The 22,617-nt window shown below is 39.0% G+C and overlaps 1 protein-coding gene across 5 annotated transcripts in view; it reads right to left on the bottom strand.

The window, feature by feature from the left end:
• The window catches only part of plce1 (phospholipase C, epsilon 1), an 82,812-nt gene that overhangs the window by 47,208 nt on the left and 12,987 nt on the right, over positions 1-22,617 (bottom strand). For all 5 annotated transcript variants that reach the window (XM_042396667.1, XM_042396666.1, XM_042396668.1 and 2 more), the window contains 2 exons: positions 22,090-22,494; positions 21,638-21,847 (listed from right to left, as the gene is read on the bottom strand). In XM_042396667.1, coding sequence (XP_042252601.1) covers positions 21,638-21,847; positions 22,090-22,494 — 615 coding nt within the window. The remainder of the gene's footprint in view (positions 1-21,637; positions 21,848-22,089; positions 22,495-22,617) is intronic.

Here is a 22,617-nt window from a genome sequence, read left to right as displayed (position 1 = left end):
GGGGCAATGTCCCAGCATCAGTCAGGCTATCTAATACCAACATGGCCTTTGTGTTCCTAGTAAGTTACAGTACTATTCTCCATTCAGCCAGTTAGCAGAACTATATATAAGTCAGCTGCCACTAACACAGCTTTGTATCTCATGTTACAGTGTCTACAGGAAACACTAATGGCTTAAGCTTAGTAAGGGTAAATTATGGCTGCTAGAGGCAGCTGCTCTAATAGAGATCCCCGTTTTCAACTTACAGTAATTTACAGTAACTTTTTATAAATTTTATAAAGTAGACAAAGTCAATTCTGCTAATCAATGTACCAATAATATAGTGTTACATGTAAATTTACATTTGTGATCCAAAGCACATGTCTACACTGTAAATAAGGTACAGTGCAAATACAAAAAGGGATTTATTTTTCCCTTTCAGATTGAGACATTTTAGTACATAATCCCAATTATGTGATCATTGTTTTGCGCCATTCTGGACAAATTCAACTGGGCTTCCATAGGAAAGCTCACCCAACCTTTGGCACACTTACTGTGTATTGATAGCTAAAAATAATACATTTGTGTTACCTACTGTGTAATACTGTATATGCTGCTCACATACATTCGTTCCATGTGGATGTTGTAATTTCGGTTGTAATATCCCGCACAAACGCTCTTATTTCCTCACTGTTGGAGACTTAGAAAATGTTGAGGCGACTGTTTGGGATTAAGGATTTGAGGTCATTTTCTTGTGCTGCTGGCTGCGTGGTGCTCTTTTCTGATTAAAAATGTCACCCAGAGAGATATCCCCAGTAACCACTCAGCAAATTACCTGCAGTAGCCCATAGGGGACAGCAACTGCATCCAAGCATAAATATTTCACAACCCTGCAGGAGACAATGACCAAGGTTAGCTACTGACAGCTAATGTTCCTCCATAACACTTAGTCTAACCTAATGGAGGCTGTAACAAAAACAGGTTTTATAATTCTACCTTTCAATTTGACAGACAGCTTCCCGCCTCACCTTCAGGTCCAGCCATTGTGAAATGGCATCAACGATCCAACCGTCCAATGTGATCGGGTGACATGTCCTATTCAGAAAGTTATTTCTTAAGGACAGGGATCAAATCTGTGACACTTCCGGGACAGTCCATCCTACTATCCTACCATAAAGTACATTCATAAATTGAAAGACAATAAAATACCGTAATCATTAATACACAAACCACCAATATAGACACAAGCTATGACATTCACGTTACTGACAATCGGTCCACGTAACCTACTGTACGGTTATGAATGAGTTGGCCATTAAGTCCCATTAGCGCCCCATTGGGTAATTTCTCTGCCTGGCAACAGCCATTCTGGGAAAGGATTAGCAAGGTGCACTGTGGGGCACCACATAGATCTACTGAACTTTGAGCTGGAATGCACACACACAAAGACAGACATATACATACGCATGCTAAAATGCAGACATGCAAACACACTCTGACTCATGCACATGCCGTTATGAATTCATACCAGACACATTCAGTATGCATGAGCACGCAGGACACTGGAGAGGCTGTAGCTGTCTCCCTGAAATCCAACCACCCACATCTTGACCTCTCCACTTTGATGTCTCTGACCCACCACACACACTCACATACCCCCACAATGACACCCTCTCCCCACACTGACCCTTTCTGTCTGTCAGTCACACACACATACATACATACACGGTCTTCCTCACTTACTCTGAATATTCTACAGTATTTCAAGGCGGAGGTCCCACGATACAATATAGCCCAGCTGTCTGTGACATACTGCAACGTTGCGTGTGTATTTGGACAGTGTGTGTGCACATGCTCTCTCCTTGCTATCACCATGCATGTGCACAAACACAAACACACATAAGGCCACAAAGTTTAATCTGGTAATGACATCATGCAATTAAAGACACACACACACACACAAGTGCTCACATGGGATTGGACAAATATCTGTAATAGTACCCTGCCACCCCCCACAAACTCTCCCACGAAGCTGACATTCAAGGAATAGAAATACATAGTTTCGACTGAAATCTACTTTTAGAAGCATCACGGAGGGTCGAGGTTAGCTGAGGTTAGTGGGGGGTCAGTGTTAAAAGAACTCTGTTATTCTGGTCTGTGGAGTCTGAGCTGAGGTCACTGGGAGAGACGTCAGTCTTAACCCTTCCTTCGCTGAGCGAGCTGGCCTATGGCTACACATTTGCAATTGATAGTAGTAGTAATTGATTATTATGGTCTTCTTTGCAAGACAGAATATGATTGTGAAAAAAATATGCCTAGTTTCATGATGCATCGAACTAAAGCATATAAAAATGAGTTCAGAAAAGCAAGAAAAGGCTGCAGGAAATGGCGCAACTTTTCATTACTTTTTTCATTCCATAAAATGTTTTTATGACTCACCATAACAGTAAACATAGCAACTAAAGATTAAATACAAATAAATTATTTGGCAGAGCATGGCCATTTGGAGGAGAGTTATATTAACAAAAAGTAAAAGTGATTTCACCAATTCCTGTACAAAGAAGAGCTAACAGCAAATCACAGAAATAAGGCAGGTATTTAAATCACATTTTTGTTTTATTGTGCTATAAGGTGCATAGAGTCAAGTGACATGAAACATGAGGGGAAAAAGGGGTCAGCGTATTACCAATAATGTCTTCTTTAAAACAGTGTAACACCAAAACCCCAAAAATCTAACATTTACAAGTACTCAGCAGAACAACTGTCATGTCAGCTCTCAAAAGCCCAGAAAAAAGCCACTAAGTGGACCTTTGGGTTGCGATTACTGTAATAATGTAAACGATGTAAACAATAAATCTTCTATGCTGAAATGCTTAAGATGGATTAGTTAGGAAGATTAATTGAAAGAAAATTAATCAGCAGCTCTTTTGAGAATGGATTAATCACCTTAGTCATTTTTCAAACAATAATTCTAACAGTTATCTGGTTCCAGCTTCTGAATTCTTTGTTATTTATGACAGTAAACTGAATATAAAACGAGCAAATTGAAGACATTACTATGGGCTCTGAGGAACTATGAATGCCATTTTTTCATAATTTCTTAACTTTTCATTGAAAAAAACCATTGATTTATCAAGAAAATAGTGGTGAGAATAAAATAAACATCTTTATATTAGTAAGTTATCATACAATCACCTCTCCTGCACATTACTTTCCAGTGCTTTCTGCCTAGGTAAAAATGATTTTGGCAGAGCAATATTCCACCACTAGATTAATTTTCGCAGTACTGTAAATCACTAGAAGATTTGGGTCTGAGAAAGTCCCATATTCCTTAAATCCTTTAAACCACTTGGACTGAGTGTTTGCTTTAATGCAGTGAAAATGGAGCCGACAAAGCTGTCCGTGGGAAATGAAGAAAATGTTCCCTGCCCACCCAACGCGACAAGTGAGTTTAAATCAGCTGCACCTAGTCTATTTGAAAACTCGGTGAGGAGCCAGGTATGTTCAGCAGCTCTGGTATCTCAGGACCCAGACACTCTTAACCCCACCCATCCTGGATGGTGTAAACCAAATCAGAAGACATAAACCAAGCACACCTAAACATGCCAAGCAGACATCCCATTTCTCATAGTGAACGCGTCAAAAGGTGCTTCAGATTTGTGGTATGCTCTGCAATCACTGGTGTCTTTCTCTATGACCACATATGCATGTGCTGTGTTGTTTTTACTACGCATATGGCACACTGCTCTCCTTATCCAAGCTGTTTCTAATGCTGGTTTGCATCATCAAGAAACAGACAACCCTTCTGCACTGTCCTGTTCTGCTCTGACCTTTTTCTGCTATTTCTCTGTCTCCACAAGGTAATGTTTGCCTTCCCGCAGCCTGAGCCTGGACTGTCTCACTGCAGATGAAGAGCTGTGCTCATTTGTGTGTGTGTGAGAGCTTAAAGGCAAAAAAAGTTGTGAGCATAGTTGTGTGTGCACAGATGAAAGCACGGCTCCATATGTATGTATGTGTGTACTAGTACAGTTTGTATAAAGATAGGTGTTTATGCTGTGTGTGTTTATGCACTTGTGAACATATAAAGTTTTATCTCAGTGTCTGTGAATATATTGTATGTGTTTGGGTTGTCTGCATCCACCCACTTCTAGTCTACTAGTCAGTCTTTTGAAGAGTCAGTGTTGCTTAGACTAGAGGAGTGTGATGTCTGAGAGCTCACTTTGATGAAAAGAGTATCGTCTCCACACTGTCTCCACGCCGCAAGCTTACTTAGAGTAAATAAAAAACTTTTCAATCCAAGATGGATCTTTGTTAGGTCAAAACTTGATTTCTGATTGATATTCTTTTCCAAAAGCCTTGCACCTTAAATGTGATGTGCCTATAACCATATTCTTTGATTTGAACAAGTCAGAGGAAAGCATGTTCATGCAGTGATTCCCATCCAGGAGTTACTGTACTTCTGCAATACCAAGGAGTGCATGGAAAGATTTTAGAGTAGCTAAAATAATTTGAAAAAATGTAAATATAGAAATTAGGATTTGGTTAAAAAACAAACATCCATGTATTTGTGTTTAAAAGGAAAATAAAGGAAAATAAACATAGTAGGATTATAAACGTACATTTATTGCCCTAATAAACAATAAACCAGTAAAGACTGAGAAGAGAATACAAAAAGGTGATGGATAAATAGTTCAAAATGCAATCTTGACCAAACCTACTGCAAAAAAAAAGATCATATTCCCACTAAATTGATAAGTTAAGGGCAAAGGTGAGGGCTGGCAGCAATGTACAAACACAGACAGTGAAGCATCTATAGCAGAGAAAGCATACAATACATATAAACACAAATCTATAAGCAAACATCTTAATAAATAAGCTCATATTCTTTAAGAAAGTAACAAAACAGGACCTCCTGATGCTCTACTGGTATTTCACAGCTGGCTTTCAACGCATAATGTTGCCCCAGGGTTTTGAAACATTGTCTGTGTGATAGATTCAGTATTGTCAACCACATTTAAGAGATGGAACTAGAGATAAGAGGTGTTTGCAGTACATCAAGAACAAAGAAGATGTTTTCGTTATTACACAACAAGCTCAGCAGAAATGACAGGTCACCTTGTTTTCATACTTTGCACACTATGCCAGTCTTGTAAATGTACAGTGGGGTTTTGTTGTTTCTACAGCTTGAAAGAAAACCCCTCTTGTGTGACTCGCGTCTTAGGCCAGGCCCACTGTGGTTCGGTGGGTGGATTATGATTAACATTTCTCAGGGTTAGACTCATGCAACACAGACTGTAATGTGGGTGTAACAAGCGTGTGGGTGTTTGGGAACCCCCAAATTTTTTTCAGGAGAGACTTTTCCCTGGGATTCCCAATAGTTGGAATACTGAACTATTAAAAACTCATTTAAAAGTGTCCTTAATTCATGTATGATTATTAAAAAAAAACAAGAGAGTTCAAACTGGGAGATCTCTTGGCTGTGTATGCTCACTGGAATACATATTTATGTCTTTATTTCAAAACTTACATATGACCTGCAGGCTCAGAGTCTTTGTTACAGAGGTTGAAGACTTCCATACAACATAATTGGTTTCAAAAAGGAGTAAATGCACAGCAGTATCAATAGCATGGTTGCCTGTCCAGAACCATACATCTAAACCAGCTACTCTCTGGGTTTAAGCCCATTTTCCAATCACAGGAAATCAAAACAGATCCTCAATTTACTCTGCTGAAATTGGTGGAAACGGACTGGAAACAGAAGAGAGAATGAGGGGTGGGAGGGCTGACAGCAATAGAAAAAGCTGCAATGAAAGGTAGAGAAAACAATTATGAAAGAGATCAACTAGGTTGGAGGAAGGTTTGTCAAAACAGGAAGAGAGGTTCAACAGAACGCAATAGATGAATGAAGAAGAGGAGAGAATAGAAGATGGAGGGGTTAATAATGAGGGATGAGGGAGAAGAAGCAAATGAGAGAAGGACAGAGGTGAAGAGAGAAAAACACAGGGGAGTGCAACAGAGGAAATGGAGAGGGGGGCCAAGGGTGGCTTGAATCATAATCCCCTGTTGAATTTCACAAGTAGTTGTTTCACCAAAGATCCAAAAGCAAGGGCCCACCTCCTGAGCACAGCCTCACACCTTTAACAAGCTTAGGGGCATTACTGTGTGGACTTTATGTGTATGTGTGGGCGACACACATAAGTCGTGAGCGGTGGAAAACCAAGACAAACTACAAACTATTTATTACAAACTCAAACAAACAAAAAGATGTTCGACTGAAATGCTACGCACGACGAAAAAACATGCACTGTTGTACATGAGATTAGCAGGATTAGAAAGATGAAAACAAGAAAACAAATTTGCAGATTATCAGCTTGTGGCTGCATTTGCTGGTCATCGACCCCTTTTAGTACCAAAAAAAAACAGCAGAGAAACAAAGCCAAAGTGCAACAGAAAGGACACATTTACAGGAAAGGGCTAAATAATCAAATTTGTACGAAGCGAATGGGGAGTAGAAAGGGAATGACAGGCTGTGCTTGGTCACACTTGTAAGATGTCAGTTCAACATTTCAGCAGATAATGTTGCCATGTGCATTGTGGACACATCTGAGTAAATTTTGATATTATTACTATACTACTGTTATCATTCTTATTCTTATTAGATAATAAAGTGAGTGATTCCTACTGAAATTATTGTCGACACAGAGAAGATAAAAGCGAGGTTAGAGGAGTCTTTTTTGAGCTTTAGTCTTACTTTCCTAGTTTTTTTTTTAAGACCTTATTTTAGAATCAAACTTATGGTACACAATATCTAATTATTCCGCTACAATCATCCACATAATTGCAGATCTACTTCCTGTTCATGCAGGATTATCTACTCATAATAATAATAATGAGTCCCCCCGTTTTGTTTACAGTGTTGTGAAAACATAACAAAATAAGATATACAAAAAGAGAAGACAGGAGCAGACAGGAAACACGTACTGCATCCTACAAGACGGGTATTTTGAAAGACTGGGGCTATTACCACAGCCGCTGCGAGAACGGGAGGTCATGTAGGGGTTTTCAAAGTAACTGACCACGACAACTAACTTCCCTTTTTAAAACACTGGCATGCACATATCCCTTTCACCTCACTCAGTATCTTTGCCTCACCTCTCTCCCTCCACAAACACCCTTCAACTGTCCCTCTCAATTTGAAAACCTCTGCACTAGAGGCTTTATTTGTGGTTGAAAGAACACAGTTAAAGCTTGCACTGATTGGTCGAATCCATGTCTCCGAAATCAACTGGAGTGAGGGAAATGAGGAAAAAATATGATTTAGCTTTGCGCTCTATGGGGGAAAGACGAGTTACAGAAGGACAAAGAAGAGAATGAGATACAAAAAGTACAAAATACAAGAAAAAAAAAAAAAAGAGTGGAGAAGCAAGAGGATAGCCAAGGGAGTGTAACAGAAAAGAAATGTGGGAGAGGACTGGAAGAGAGAATCAGTGAGAGAGAGAGAAAAAAAAAGTGGGGTCATCGTGAGGGCCAAACAACCTGGAACCCATTACCGGAGCACCCAGTGGGACCCCCCCACACCACCGCACTCCCCCGTTTACAGTTCTCATGATGTCATACTACAGCGAGCCGCTACACTCTCCTGCATAACAGCACACAGCTCTGGTCAGACAGACTGAGATAAGCCTGATGAATGTTTTTCACTTCTGAAAGTTCTAGACATAAAAAAATACTCTATGCGGAGAAATACAGTCTAAAATATTTGGATGTAGTTTTTGCTTGAGTGTTCTCAAGAGTCACAATACACAAGATGACATTAGTTGCTACTACTGTACTACAACATACCGTATTATGGTATATTATAGACATTATCAGAGGTTAAGTTTAACACTTGAAAAGCCAAACTGCACTTAACTGTCTGCTTGAATTTTAGATTTGAAACAACACAACTGTTTCATGATTTTTCTCTAATCTATTTTCTATGCAAACCAGTAACATTTAAAATCATGCAAACTTTCTTCTTGTTTAATTATCACAGTAGGACAACAATGTACCCTTTAAGACCACAAATCCGCATATAAATGCTTTCTGAACTATTTTGTTTACTTTTTTTTAAAACACATTTTACACTTTCTGTAGTTAACTCAACAGCAGATATGTTCATGTGTTTAACTATGTAATATACAAAGACACTAAACTTAATGAAGAGCAAAACCCTTTGTTGTAATACTGATAAGACTGAAATGCGACTCTTAAATGTAGTTTCTTACAGCCACAGAACACAATGAATGAAAAGATGCATGAAGCTGAAAGTTCTTCTCTTTAAGTACAGCAAGAACTTGTAGTAAACACTTTACTTACTGAAGCACAGAAAAGGCTGATATAGTGAAGAGAAAGGAAGAAAAACCGCCAAGCTCCAATCCCTCTAAGTCTGTGTACACTTATAAAAGTGAGAAAGGAGGCTTGAGCGAAAGAGGGCATGAGAGAGAGGAGAGAGAGAGAGAGAGAGAGAGAGAGAGAGAGAGAGAGAGAGAGAGAGAGAGAGAGGAAGAGAGGGAGTGAGAGAGAGATCTCTACATCAGTAGAATTGGCAAATGAGAAGGAAGAGAGAGAGAGAGAGATGGGAAGGAAAGAGATAGAGGAGAGAGACAAAAAGAGGAGGGAAGAAGGAAAACAACGGAGACTCAGAGATCTCTGACTAGAAGAGGGTACCCCCATATTAGGTTATGAGGCAACTGGCCCATCACGACTCAGCAAGAGAGGAGATTTTATCAGAGAGCACACTCTAAACACACAAAGACGAGGAGACACTAGTATACAAGGTTTCAATCGATCCTCCTCTCGGAGCCTGTTCAATGTGTAAACAATGTCTGACAAGATTCAAATAAGGCCTCTGTGTTTTGATTAGGAGCTATTACACAAAACTCGAAAGACAACCGATGAAGCTTCTTTTTTCAAAGCCAACATTCGTCACGTTGGCCTAATCCAAAAGCGATGCAAATTTCTACCAAAGACAATCTATTCCGTGCTAAGTCAAGTAAGAGCAATGTTTGCATCAAGAGATAGTACTGAATTAATCTTACCAACACAAGGAGATAATTTGTGCTCCCTCGGTAGAGTCAGGAAATGGTGCAAAACGTTTCTCCCTAGTGACCTTATTAAACTGTGCATTAAATGACTGGAAATTGAACTAAGACGAGAATAAAAGTGTATCAATACAAACGTGAACTTTGCAAACTAAGTACCAAAATAACTATCAATGCTGAATGCCATTTCCCATGTTGTTATTAAACTATTGAGTTAAATATTTCCATACAAGGATGGTTCCCGAGTTATCCTGCTATGTACAAGTGAAAAAAAATATATACAAAATGTTTATTATTACTCAGTGACACATAATTAAAAATGATAGAAAACTGATAAATAAAAGCTAGTTAGTGAACTTTGAGTTGTTTTGATAAGAATGAACTGCAATGCTTAACTTTGAAACCAAAATGGACAAGAGATCCTAAAAGAGCTATGGATGAAATCCTAACAGCCAAAGCTGTCGTTTCAACAGATCCATCTCCAAGAAAACTGAGGAAACTATCTACTGATGAAGACAATGTAATACAACTGAAAGCTTATATAATTTAAATTTGTGATAAGAGGTAAATTACAGGTTCAAACATTAAAACATTGACATTATACATGTGTGATAGGACGCTCCACATCATCCCCTCCTGGCTAGAGCGTAATTAGTCTAATTGGCCGAAATCACCCTTCAGACGTCATAATAGCTTGGATTTTTATAAGGACAGGTGACACTGTGGGACCATTAAACCAGTAGAGACTGAGATACAGCCTCTTGATCTGTTTTATTTGCTTTGCTCTGGTGAGCGTTTCCGTGCCAACCTCTAATTAAAGAGCAGTGTTGCAGTTTTACTGTTCAAGCCAGCCCACTCAATGGTCGCCCATAGCCCTTGTGGTTTATTGTAATACACCCTAATATCATTATGTGTGTCAACACAGTTTCCCTGGACACATCAGACGCTGCTCATGCAGAAACAGTGAGTTTACACTGACAGCGAACTACACACATAAACACAAGCCTTCGTTGATTACTGTTACATGGCTCAGCAAGCCTTAAAACAAAACGTGTACAATTATGGCAATACCTAACTAACAAGTGTTTTTTTTAAATCATCTATGTTCATCAAATATTTTTCATAGTAAAATTGTTATTTGTTTTGATTTTAGAGTTACAATTTTTCAGCTAAAGGCCGTACTTGCCACTCACATTTTCTAGAAATCTCTAAGACAACATTGGCTCTGTGAAAGTAAACATCTGTCCTGCTAAAGGGTTCTGGAGCAAAATGCTGAATCCCTTTAAGCTCCCAGCATGCTGTAGTGAAGCAGACCCCGGCATCTGACCTCTGTGTATTTACCAAATGTATAATCACAAACAAATCAAGAATGACCTTGAGAGGGAATAACCATGAAATACTTCAAAAATAAGATATCTCGTTGTCATACACCAGTTGTCACAACTCCACAGGATGAAACCCAATTTGTCATTTTAGCAAAAATTCAAATTGTATTGAAATCAAAGGTCTAGGCAGTTTCTCCTCTCATCAGTAATTGCAGTGCTACCTCACATTACAGACAAACAGATAATCACAACAGTCACAGGTCTAAATGAATGCAGCATACCCTATTGAATCTGCCTAATCAAGTGGAAAAATTAATCTGTTTCATGCCCAACTGACATCAAAGTGGTCTTCAGAACAAAGCAAACAGCTGGCCTGCCCTCAGTATTCGCTTTGCATGTCTTTGATCAATACTCAGCTAATGAGTCTGGCCGCTTGAGCCAGTAATGAGGGGTCAGATTAATGTATTATACTACATTTATTACATTAATTGCTTTTCGAAGGCACAAAGTCTCCCAATCAATATGAATTACGACAATGATATAGTAGGATGTGGTGTTGTCTGCTTCTGTGATGATGCATATATTCCAAACACTGAACATGCACACCGGCCTGCTATCTGTATGTTTCTCTTAACACCGTGGAGTGGCTTTAGAGAACAGAACCTACATTACTTCCTAATGTTTGCATGGTTAATTCTTGAAAACTGCAATGTACATTTTATTCCAAAAAGTCTAGTGCCCTCTGGTGGATAGATATGAAAACTGTCACTGAAAATTACACAATATAACACATCACTTCTATAAGTTGGAAGATGACAGAGTTTAGATGTAGACTTTTCATGTATTTATTTTATTTTATGAAACAGAAGTTGATAAAGGTGATATAGAAATAACTAGGACTGTAGCGAATTATCTTTTTTAAGGTCAATTCATTTCTGTAATTATTGTTTTGATTAACTGAGTGATGCTTTAGTCTATAAAATGTTAGAAAATAGTGAAATATGTCCATTACAATGTCCAGGAGCCCTACAGTGAGTGACAACTTTAATTTGCTCATTTTGTCCAACAAAAAGTCCACATCCCAAAGATTACAATGACATAAAACTGAGAAAAGTAACAATTCTTGATATTAAAACACAATGAAGAACAGACACAGAGATGATTAGTCAAACAGAATATGTCATTAAGTGTCATGGTGAAACTCTGACACACACCCACACACACCACAAACACGCAGATCAAAGATTGGCTGGAAATACTTTGAATATGCCAAGAATTTCTGCTCTTTCAATCATGACTCAAGCTCCAGCATTCATAGTTTTAGTGTCCACATACCGAAAATATTTAGCAACTCGAGTTCATCTGCAGCATAAAATATTGTATTCTCCACTAGATGGCACCAAAGGCTGAGTTACATATGACACTGTTCATATCCAGAGGACTGTTCACATTCAAAACCAGTTCTCTAACTTTAACTTTGCTATTTCTGTTATATTTTAGATCAAAAAATGGAAGGCAGAGAAGTAAATAGAGAGCATATTTGAAGTGGTTCAGATTTACATGCTTATCAGTTCAGATGAAAGCTTAAGGAGTACAAGCAGACTGTTTTAATTTTAAGTTGACAGAAATTCAGCATCCTCTTCAAAGATATTGCAGTGGTGCAGATGCTGGTCAGTGGGGTTGAAATATAATCTTGGCTGTGCTTCACTATGAGAACCTTGTTCAAAACTACACAGATGAGTTTGATCAAATGAGCCTGCTGTATTTAACTTTGAGATAACTAAAAGATACTCTGTTAAGAAGTTTCTCTGAAATGCTGCTTTGACATTGATGCATTTTAATGGAGCCAAAACAATAAGCTAAAAAGCAATTAAATGATTACATACTGTACAGCCTCCCGCAAGCTTCATGGTTTTAATTTTGGCTAAATCCCCTCTGGTTGACCTTTCATTTATGAGTCAAAGTGTTAAGAAGGGGAGGTGGCACGCTATTTTAAAATCAATTGTGCTATTCTTCGAATGCAACAATAATAGCATGATACACAATTGCTTAATTCAATCAGTTTTGAGGGATATTGTTGGGCCATTTCCATCTAAATGCTCTTTTCTAAATCAAACCATCAGGTGTTAGCAGTGCTAATGGGTTATCCTCTATATTAAAATGTGATTACATCACTGGAGGAGAACCGAAACATGATGAGACACACAGCAGCCATGAAGTCAATATCAGACACTGTGTGTCACATGAGGGTGATGAAACTGGGTAAACCAAATATGTTTCATATGTGGGTGAAATTCCACAAATTGCCACATAATGATTATTACGCAAAAAGTAGCTATTTAATATTGATCAGGAGTGTGTATATGTGTGTATGCTGCATTAACCTCAGCAGGTCAACATTCTCCACTGTGTTTGTTTATGTGCCAGGTCCTGACCGACAGTTTAGCAACCTTGGCTCTGAAGCAAAGCAGTTTTCCCACACTGTCACAGAGATGCGAGAAGCCTGAGCCAACAGCACGCACTCACATACACACACACATTTTAACCCCATGAAGTGAAAACACACCCAGATGCGGTTTTGACACCCTTCTGTCACCCTGCATAAACAAACAGATGGAATGTGTTTCAACAGAAACAAGTGTAGCCACATGCACCCCCTGTGCGCTGGATTTGAGTAAACGTATTAACAGCTACGTAGCTGAGAATTAAGCGATGCTATGGTTTAAGACTGGTGAGGCCAGATTGTTTAAGATACTGTCATTGTGAAAACACTACTCCTTACAAAAGCATGCTAGATATTTACTGTCCTACCCTTCTCTGTGTAAGCAGACATCTGACTAAACAAGAGTGTGTCTCAACACACACACACACACACACACATACTAATCTCTGGCTAAGCCGCAACACCCAGCTGAGTGAGAAAGTGGCCTGCTCGGCACATTCCTTTGTAGTGGCACAACACATAGAGAGAGAGCATAAGAGTGATAGACACAAGGTTAAATGAGTGTGACATACATGGAGGGTAAGCTTGAGTGTGTGTATTTGTGTGTGTGTGTGTGAGTGTGTGTAAGGTTGGGGTTTTGACAGCAATTTTTTCAAATTCTAATCCAGTATTGAAACCATCCATGGAATATGAATTTTCAGGTAGTTTTAGGTAATTCTGTCTTCAAAACTGTATATTTTCCCGATAGTTTTTATTGCACAAGTTTGAAAATTATATATTTGTTACTTAGCTGAATGCCTACCTTAATGTTTACGCATTGCTCTTTGATAATAAAAATGAGAGAGGGGATGCAAGATTTGATAAGAGATTTGTCAAAGACAGATTGGCTTCAAAAGTTCCTGGTTTACAGTACTATGCAACTTACTACTGGAATGAACTGCATAACTGTTTCAAGTAGCGTGTCTGTGCGTGTGTATGATGATTGTGATGTGAATGAACCATCTTATTGTGATCCTGTGCATATTTCACCTATTCGGAGGTCTCTCTTGCAAAAGAGATGTTGATCTTAATGCCATTTCCTGAATAACTAAGCGCTGAATAGGTATTTTACCATTGTGGGGGGTGATCAAAGGTAGAACTAGTTAACTGAGAACCACATTGCTTTCCAAACCCACTGCCCTTGTTCCAGTCACTAAGAAGAGGGGAACCACATTGGGTATTCCCCAATAACAAACAATAAAGCTCTGCACCTGTCTTGTAATGTGAAGCTTTTGTTCAGTCTAATCTCTCATCACAATCAGTCACCGATTTGTTTGATATGATCGGCATGTGTAGTATGTTGGAGTCACCAATCAAATCTCTCATAAACCTTTTAAGTAGCAAATGAGAGCAGAGCAGGAGTCTGGTACATTCTGTACCACTACAATGAAACATGAATACAAATAATGATTCACTCATCAGATTTTCATTTACATGTCTTGCCAAACACGCACACAAAACACAATAACAGGTATTCAGCACCAGACTGGCAAACTGCGATGTTGCTCAACTCCAGTTCACCTTGCAAAAATGTACAAGCAAGGCTCAGCCAATTTTCACAGCCCGGCTTCATCTCGATCTTTATTCTTTCACTCCTCTCATCCGGATTGTTTTTACTCAGTGCGCTGCGGTTTATCTGATGAACCCTACAAAAGAAATGAACCAGCCTATTTACCAAAGCAATTACCTGGAAAGCAAATCAATGCAACCTCACCTCATGACAATGTCTGGCATGGAATGGATGTCTGAAACCGGATATTTGTTGGACATTTTATCTTAAATGCTACCTTTAAAGCCATCACATATTTGTAACAAAGACACGGATGTGTTTGCAAAAGTTATTACCTGACCTCATAAATAACCTGTCTTTAAACATATCAACCCTTTTTACAGGCATGGGTATTTAACCAGCAAACGGTTGACTGAAACATAACATGTGACAAAGTAAATAAGAATGAGTTTAACAAGAACTTCCATATATCAAAGCCTGTATTTTGAGCTTATTGTTTGGGACACTCAGTCAATATTTGCTTACAAAAGTACACACCATCAGTCAGCACTGCAATGTAGCACAGCGAGTCATACTGACATAAGCCACAGCCATAAAGATGGTTAACAAATTTGCTCCAGAGAATAAATTTGATTTTTTAAGTAATGTTTTCATTCTCGGGTCATTTCTGTATGGTGCATTCATTACAGGCTTGGTTTGGGACAAAATTCAATTTTATCTACGACTACACAGAAAAGCGGAAAATTTGCTTACTTCGATATTTCAGTAGCCAACATTTCCCTTTCAGCAACTGCAACCACTAACTGAAGGGGCACTTTGAGATTTCACTTTTAGTATAACTCTTTCAGTAGAGTTTAGGGGCTGTTTGCTACTTCAACATGAGGAGCAATCTAATATTTGTATTTCACTTCTAAAACTGAAAAAATCAAAATGAAAGAGAAATAACAATAATCTGTGTGTGTATGTGTGTGTGTGTGTTTGTGTGTCTCAGTTGTTATAACCAACAGCAAAGAAAACACATTCGAGACTGAGTAACCATGTTACATGAGTGTGTGTGTGTGTGTGTGTATGATTAAAAGAGAGAGTGTATGTGTGTGTGTGTGTGTGTGCGTGTGTGTGTGTGTGTGTGTGTGTGTGTGTGTGTGTATGATTAAAAGAGAGAGTGCATGGTACTGTGACAATACTGATAACCTCCCTCTCTCTTTCACTATCATCCATCCAGACAGGAAATGATGCATACAGTCTGGACTGTTGTTTTTGTGAATAAAACCTGACCAGCTATTTATCTGGTGACCTGCACTTTTAAACTGAGCTTCCCCTTCTCTAAAAAAAAAAAAACAAAAAAAAAACAGATAAACTCCTTAAAAGGCTACAATTAGTCATAGTCATGTAAAGTAATGGCATGATGTCCGATGGGCTAGATAATAGATAACCTCCTACGTGATGAACAACCCAAATGAAAGTCCTGTTTCGTTCTTACTGGTTCTTTGGTAAAAACTCAAGCATTTCAGTAAGAAATACTCGATCACTAAGCTTCAAAATATGTTGAGTGGGCTGCTAATACAAAATTGAAACTAATGGCTATGCTTCATAGAACTTAATAAAACATTAAGCACTTAAAATCAATTCCCTTTTAGGTTTTGGGTCAATGAAGCAACTACATTGCTGTGTTTTGGTCCCAACTGCAATGTATGCAATGCGATTTCATTCACTACATCTCTGATTCACCTCTGACTGGATACTTTTTCAATGCACAGGCTGCTGAAGCTTTTCAGAAATGTTGAAATCATTAAAAAAAAAAAAGCTGATGATCAAAACATAAGCCTTAGTATTAAATTATCCAAGACACTCCCATATCTTTATATTGAGCAGTGCTTAGGTTATCATTACAAAAACAACATTCAAATGGTAATTTTACAATGGTAAAAAAATACTTCTGGAGCAAGCGACTCCTCTCACCTTGCAATTCTCTATTGATTTCTATAGTAGCAAGCTGGAGCTGTAATCAAACTGATTCCACTGATCTATTGCATTTGGTGTCAACAGAGAGCATAACCTGGTTGCATTTGTACCTCCAAGAATTTAAGCTGCTCTTTCGGCAAAGAAAGCTTCAGCTTGGTGTGAAGTAGATGTATCTAATGATCTAGTTAGTGTATTTACAGCTGGAGGCTGCTCAGCTAACAACAGTTTTCCGTTAGCTCCTCTATGGTTAGCTCTTGACCAGCTCTATCGAAGTTTAAGATACTTTGCTAAAAAATATGGTGACACTAGTGCACGAGGGAAAGGAAGCGACATCTTTATTTACTTTCCCACCACAAATATTCATAAATTTGAACTGACAAACTTCTGACCATAAGTCTACTGATGACAAGACATACTGACGGAAACAGAAAAGCACAGCATGTCTCTAGAGTATTCCTGTCCCTGAAGATTGCTTGCATCCTCAGTTATGGGAAGAGGATATATTTACAAGTATCTATCCCTTCACCCCACTCCCACTCAGCCCAAACCACTAGGGCAAACTATGTGTAAGTATATATGTACATGTCTGTGCATGCCTGTGAGTGTGGGTGTGCACGGTCACTTACCACTTAGCCTGACACCACTTTGAGTTAAATGAAAGGACTCTGCAGGGAACTAATTGGTAGACTCCACAAAGGCAAACATAAAATGCTTCTGGTTTCAGAGAGTGTTTGATCCCTACGCCAGGTGTGTGTGTGTGTGAGCATTTCACTGTTAAACCTGCATTAAGTACTGAAACACTTCCTCATTCTGTGTTTCTCACTTCCCCAACACAGTACAATGATATAAAAAAAGACTGTAGGTACATTGATTAGTGCAAAGAAAGAATTAACAAAGTTTAACAGGGAACACCTGCGCAGTTTGTTTACTATTTATTTACTTTTGCATTTTAACTTCTAAATCTAGATCCGGATCTCTGGGTTACAATAATAAAATCTTAACAAAAAAAACACAAAGCAAAATGATGTAGTACTGTCTGCTCTCATCAGTTGCACATTCAACTGTATGACTCATCTACAGAGCCCCACAAGAGACAAGGAGCAAAACATTTTTTTGTTCTTTTTTTTGTTTTTCTTTTTTGAGAAATATTTTTAGAACAGAACTTTTTCTAAAATTTGTGAAGCTTATATTTGGAAGGATTTGAGCAGAAATGTTTTCTGTAGTTGCTATTTTCCATCATGAACATACGTAAAACATAAGTTCACTTTAGTACAACGTAAATTCGTGGCTTCTTTTTCCTTCCTCGCTTTCACTCGCCCTATTCTCTCTCCAATAGTCCATGCCTGATTCCCCCCACCTTGTTTCTCACTTTTCTTCCATGGTCGATTTTCTTCTTTTTCCACTGTTAAAATCTCATTTTCTCCCTCTTTCTCTCCCACAGTGTTACCCCTCCCTCTCTCTCTGCTGCTGCTGTTGCCCTGTTCCAATCCCTCCTTCATATAATCCTGTGTTCTTTGGCTCGCTTCATTAGTTGTAGCAATAAACACACAGGGCCACAGGATACCTCCAGAAAACTCCTCGGCGTGATTACTGCAGAGTCAGGCTAACATGCCTTCATATAGGGGGCCTGTGTACCATAAACTGTGGTTGTGTGTGTGAAAAAGACAGAGGGGAGTCCAGACACACAGAAACAGTGTATGGATTTTTTTTTTCTTTTTTCTTTGCTGCGTGGGCGCTTGTATTGCTATCTTTGTGTGGACCAACTTTAGTTTGAAACCATAATAGTGAGGACATTTCTGCATTGTGAGGACATTTTGGCCTGTCCTCACTACTTCAAACGACAGTTTGAGTGTTAAAACCTGGTTTTAAAGTTATGGTTAAGGGAAGGCATTTAGCTATGATGGTTAGGGTTAGTGTTAGGGGAAAGTCCATGTCCATAAAGAAACTTTACAGAGTGGTTTGCTCTGCTGTGGCCATCTCACAGTATGGCTGCATGAATTCATTCACACATACATGCAAGCAGACAGAACAATATATGCATATTTACATCTAGACATGATTGTTTATTGTGTGGACAACTGTGCAGTCTATATATATCTAATGCTTAAGTGCTACTGAATATTGCATATATAGTCTTACAAAGACAACCTATCTACATCAGTCCGACCAGATGGTTTGCCAAGACACAGAGCATCCCATGAACTTGTGGTTTTATGCATTATGTTTAAGGTTTGTACTCTCGAAACCCTCATTATTATGCCACTAGCTCCTGTATGTGAGCTAATAAAATAGAAATGCACAGTAATGTTTCTTTAAAACCGTCTTTGACTTCCATTTGTTTGTGATGAGGTGTTTTTCATCCTTTTTTGCGATCTTGATGACAACTCTGCTACAACTCTACTTATTCACTTCTGCCCAGTGTTCTCAGAGCGTCTGTGGTGACCCCTTAGAGGAGTAGCTCATATGGTGTTTTGACAAGGCAAGTGCTGGCGACTCCCCCACTTTCAATAGGCTCATTATTAAAACAGCTCTGCCTGGACTGAACTCAGACCGTATTTCTACAACCACAAAGGACTCATAAAAACACTTTGCCAAAAGTCAGAAACCACACTGCAGAATGCACATGAGTGTGAGTGTGTGTTTGTGTGGCATGAGTGTACATGCCCCCCTCCACACGTGAGAAACTTTAGACAGTGCTTGGCTCTGTTGTGGCGGTCCCATGTATGTATGCATGAACTCATAAAAAAGACGAATACATATACATGTCGGGATCGCATCATAAAAATGTAATAGATTAAAAAATGCACAGTCACATGCACAGACCTGTGCCCCTGTTATAATACCTGTGGAGACCTGATTTGAATTAGAAGCACTTTTTAGTAGGTTTTTTAAAATTAAATTTTGGGCAAATTCATGTCATTTTGAAGTGTTCTCCCATTACAGGTCTTAGCAGATGCATGACTCAGTGTCATACACAACAAAACTTTTTTATAAACATTAATATTACCACATTATTAATTACTTATTAATATCACAATTTTACACAGTCAAAAGTCAGTAGGTGGCTGACATTGACACACTGGTAAAGGCAGTAGGCTGCAGTAAACATGGTGATGCCTGTAAAGTCACAAAGTGCACAATTGCTTGGCTATAAAATCATTATCCTTACTATTACAGCTGATTTTAGCTCACTATTACAATGGAATTAAAACTAGTGTCATATAGCAATGGTTACACATATTAAAAAGTAAAATGGAAGCAACAATAGGTAAGTTACTATAACAGACTATTTCATGAGTGCATGTGTCTTCAAGACACAGAGTTTCTGTCTCCATGTGTTTTGAGTTTCTACAGGAAGAGGAGGGATAAGATAACAAAAAACAACTAAAAAGCTTCCTGTTGGAATTTGGTAATATGTGGCACAGCACGATTAGTAGTCTCCACAGAATGTCATGATATTTGCACCTCCAAGACTGAAAAAGCATGAGTTATGACATACGCTTGTTAAATGTGAGAGTCAGATAAAACGCCTTCTGAAAGGTAGCTATATGCTGTATATTCCTGGAATTGTGCTGCCAGGATTTGCTCAAATTGAACAGCCCCCGTGAGATGTTTTGATGTGTGTAAAACACTCTCTTGCTTGGAAACTGGATAATAACATAGCAATGTCCTGGGTTCCCTCTCTGCCTCTTTCCTTCCATCCATCTCTCTCTAACTTTCTCTCTCTCTCTGTCTGGCTCATTCACCCTCTCTCCAATTTTCATGGCTTTAACTTTAATGCAGATGCCAACTCTGCTCAGTCCATTTACACACACGCGTGCACACACACACACACACATGCGCGCGCACACACACACAGAAGGCTCAGTCATTCAGTCTGTCAGTAATATGGGGAGCAGAACTAACAGAGAATAAATCATTTTTCCGCAGCAGGGGCCCACCTGAACAAAGAGCCTGTGTGTATGTGTTTTTGCGGTGTGTGCGTGTGTGCGTGTTGGTCTATTAACATATTTCTTGAACAAATTATTCGTCTTTCATGCATAACGGGCAGAACATTTCAATCCAAACAGAGGCAGGCAAAAGCCAAGAACAATTCTTCTCCATTGAACCAAGAATCAATCAAATCATAAATACTCCTGTACCACTGCAGTGATCAAGTATTGCGCTGTTGCTTGTGGCAGAGAGAAGAGAATTTGAGAAGCAAACCGCATACAACCCCGATGCCTTATCATCTATGGAAATTTCGCATCATTTTAAAGCACTTCAAGAATAAGTACATTATAGCTTGAAGCAAAACGTCAGTGATGCAAGACCATGAACACCGTAAAGACTGAATAGTTCCCACTGCAACATACTTCCTAAACTCATAAAAAAGGCAATTTTAATGACCCTTGGCTTGGGATGATCATGGAAAACCTTTTTAATTGTGCTGGAAAAACTTCATGTGTCTGTTTTGTCTTGTGTTTTGGACTAACAGTATACTTTCATTTTTTTTTTTAAAAAAAATCAAGTCTCAGAGTTGTAGAGGTCCCAATTTTCCAATTTTTTGCACATAGCTGCTTTGCTCCGTCAGTGTTTGTCCACCCTGAAGAGAAGCAGAGCTGTCAATTAACCCATTGCAGAGTACTTCTACAATTGCTCTAATTGGCTTTATGAGCTGCTTTTGAACTAATTCTGAACTAATCATGTTTTCAGATGGATATATAACTACATCTTCACAGTTGGGGTCTTCCTGGTTCTGACTCATTTTCTTCCCGTTTACTGTTCATCCAAAGCTCTTCCTTTCAGTGTTACTCTTTCATCTCGCTTTCAAAAATGTGAGATTTTTCATCTGTCCCCTCTTCGTGACATGGTGTAACACAGTCTTGTGATTTGTTGCAGCAGCTTATGGAGAAACTGGGACTGTTTGGTTTGAAGCAGCGTATCATCCTGACAATATAACTACAGCCAAATCACTGTAACGTAAGAATGAAATTGCATAGAAGCTTGAATTGAAATTTTAATTTTAGTTCGATTTATCCTGCAGACTTTCTTGAGGTCCTTTTGAGACGCACTAATAAAGTTCTCCCTTAACGTGAGCATGTTAACAGTTGCCTCAGTGTGAAAGACAAACTCTCCAAGAGCTGAGAAGTTCACTGCTTTGCTGTCCTAAATCAGTTTTCTAAAACCTTTATAGCACAGCTAAGTCCTTGAAGTCTGGAATGCTTGTATTATGCATTTGCGTTTAAAACCTGGTCTTGTGACACACCTGTGTAGTCATGCATACTAACAGAGTATTTGTATATTCAAACCTTACCTGCTGCAGCTTAATCCCAACAAAGCACAGCATCCCTCTGGAGACTCTGAAGTCTTCTCCCACACCACGCATTAAGATTGGCCACATATCATTCTTACTAGGTTGCCGTGTCCTGTGACAAACAACCTCCTCCCAGGCCTCCTCTGAAATGCGTCCTGACGGCAGTGTCCTGACAATCGCTCTGGTTCCAGTACACACTGACTTGGTCATCTTATGGAGAGAAGGACAGTATTTCAGTATTTATCACTGATTTGAAGTTTTGAAGACATTAATGTGAGGATTGTTGTCAAGATTGAGTGAAAAGGGATACAAATGAACATAAAAAGTAATAAATATGTTCAAGATATCAACTGAATGTCTTTGTTCAAGATACAAATTCTATATAAAAACTAAAACTCACCTAACCAATTAAAAGACCAACAGAGACGAATCAGAATTTTGCATCTATGTACCTTCTGATTATTCTTGAAGAACCGTCTGACTAGGACGGTGGAACGCTCTTTACGGTTCCTAACAAACTCTGTGTTATCCAAGAAACCATCTCCCTCATCACTGCTGCTGCCCCCGCTGCAGATCCTGGTCACTTCCGAGGACAACCTCTCATCGTGCCTCAGGGTTGTTGTCATGGTTTCGAGAGAGCCCCGACGTAAAAACAGTTTCTCCAAGGAGGATTTGTTAACCCGGGGCCTTCTGTTGAGCCTCTCTAAACTTGAGTAGCCATCTTTGAGATGGTGCTGGTGGATGTGACCGTTTTGTTGATGCTGCCTGTGGTTGGAAAGGGGAGAACTACAGGGAGATGACATCAGAGAGCTTGGTTCACTGGAAGGACTGCACTGGGATGAGAAGCACGGTGACGTCTAGAACCAGAAAACACGGCAAATTAAAATGGTCAGAATGATGTATGGCTCAATTAGCAGTGCCTTAAACAAACAGGTGACCTAACAGGATACAGCATTAAATCTACAGTGTAAACATTGTGA

The sequence above is a fragment of the Thunnus maccoyii genome, chromosome 20, assembly GCF_910596095.1.
Source record: "Thunnus maccoyii chromosome 20, fThuMac1.1, whole genome shotgun sequence".
NCBI classification, from domain to species: domain Eukaryota; kingdom Metazoa; phylum Chordata; class Actinopteri; order Scombriformes; family Scombridae; genus Thunnus; species Thunnus maccoyii.
The sequence above is the reverse complement of the archived record's forward strand: the minus strand, read 5'-3'. Positions and strand labels throughout refer to the sequence as shown.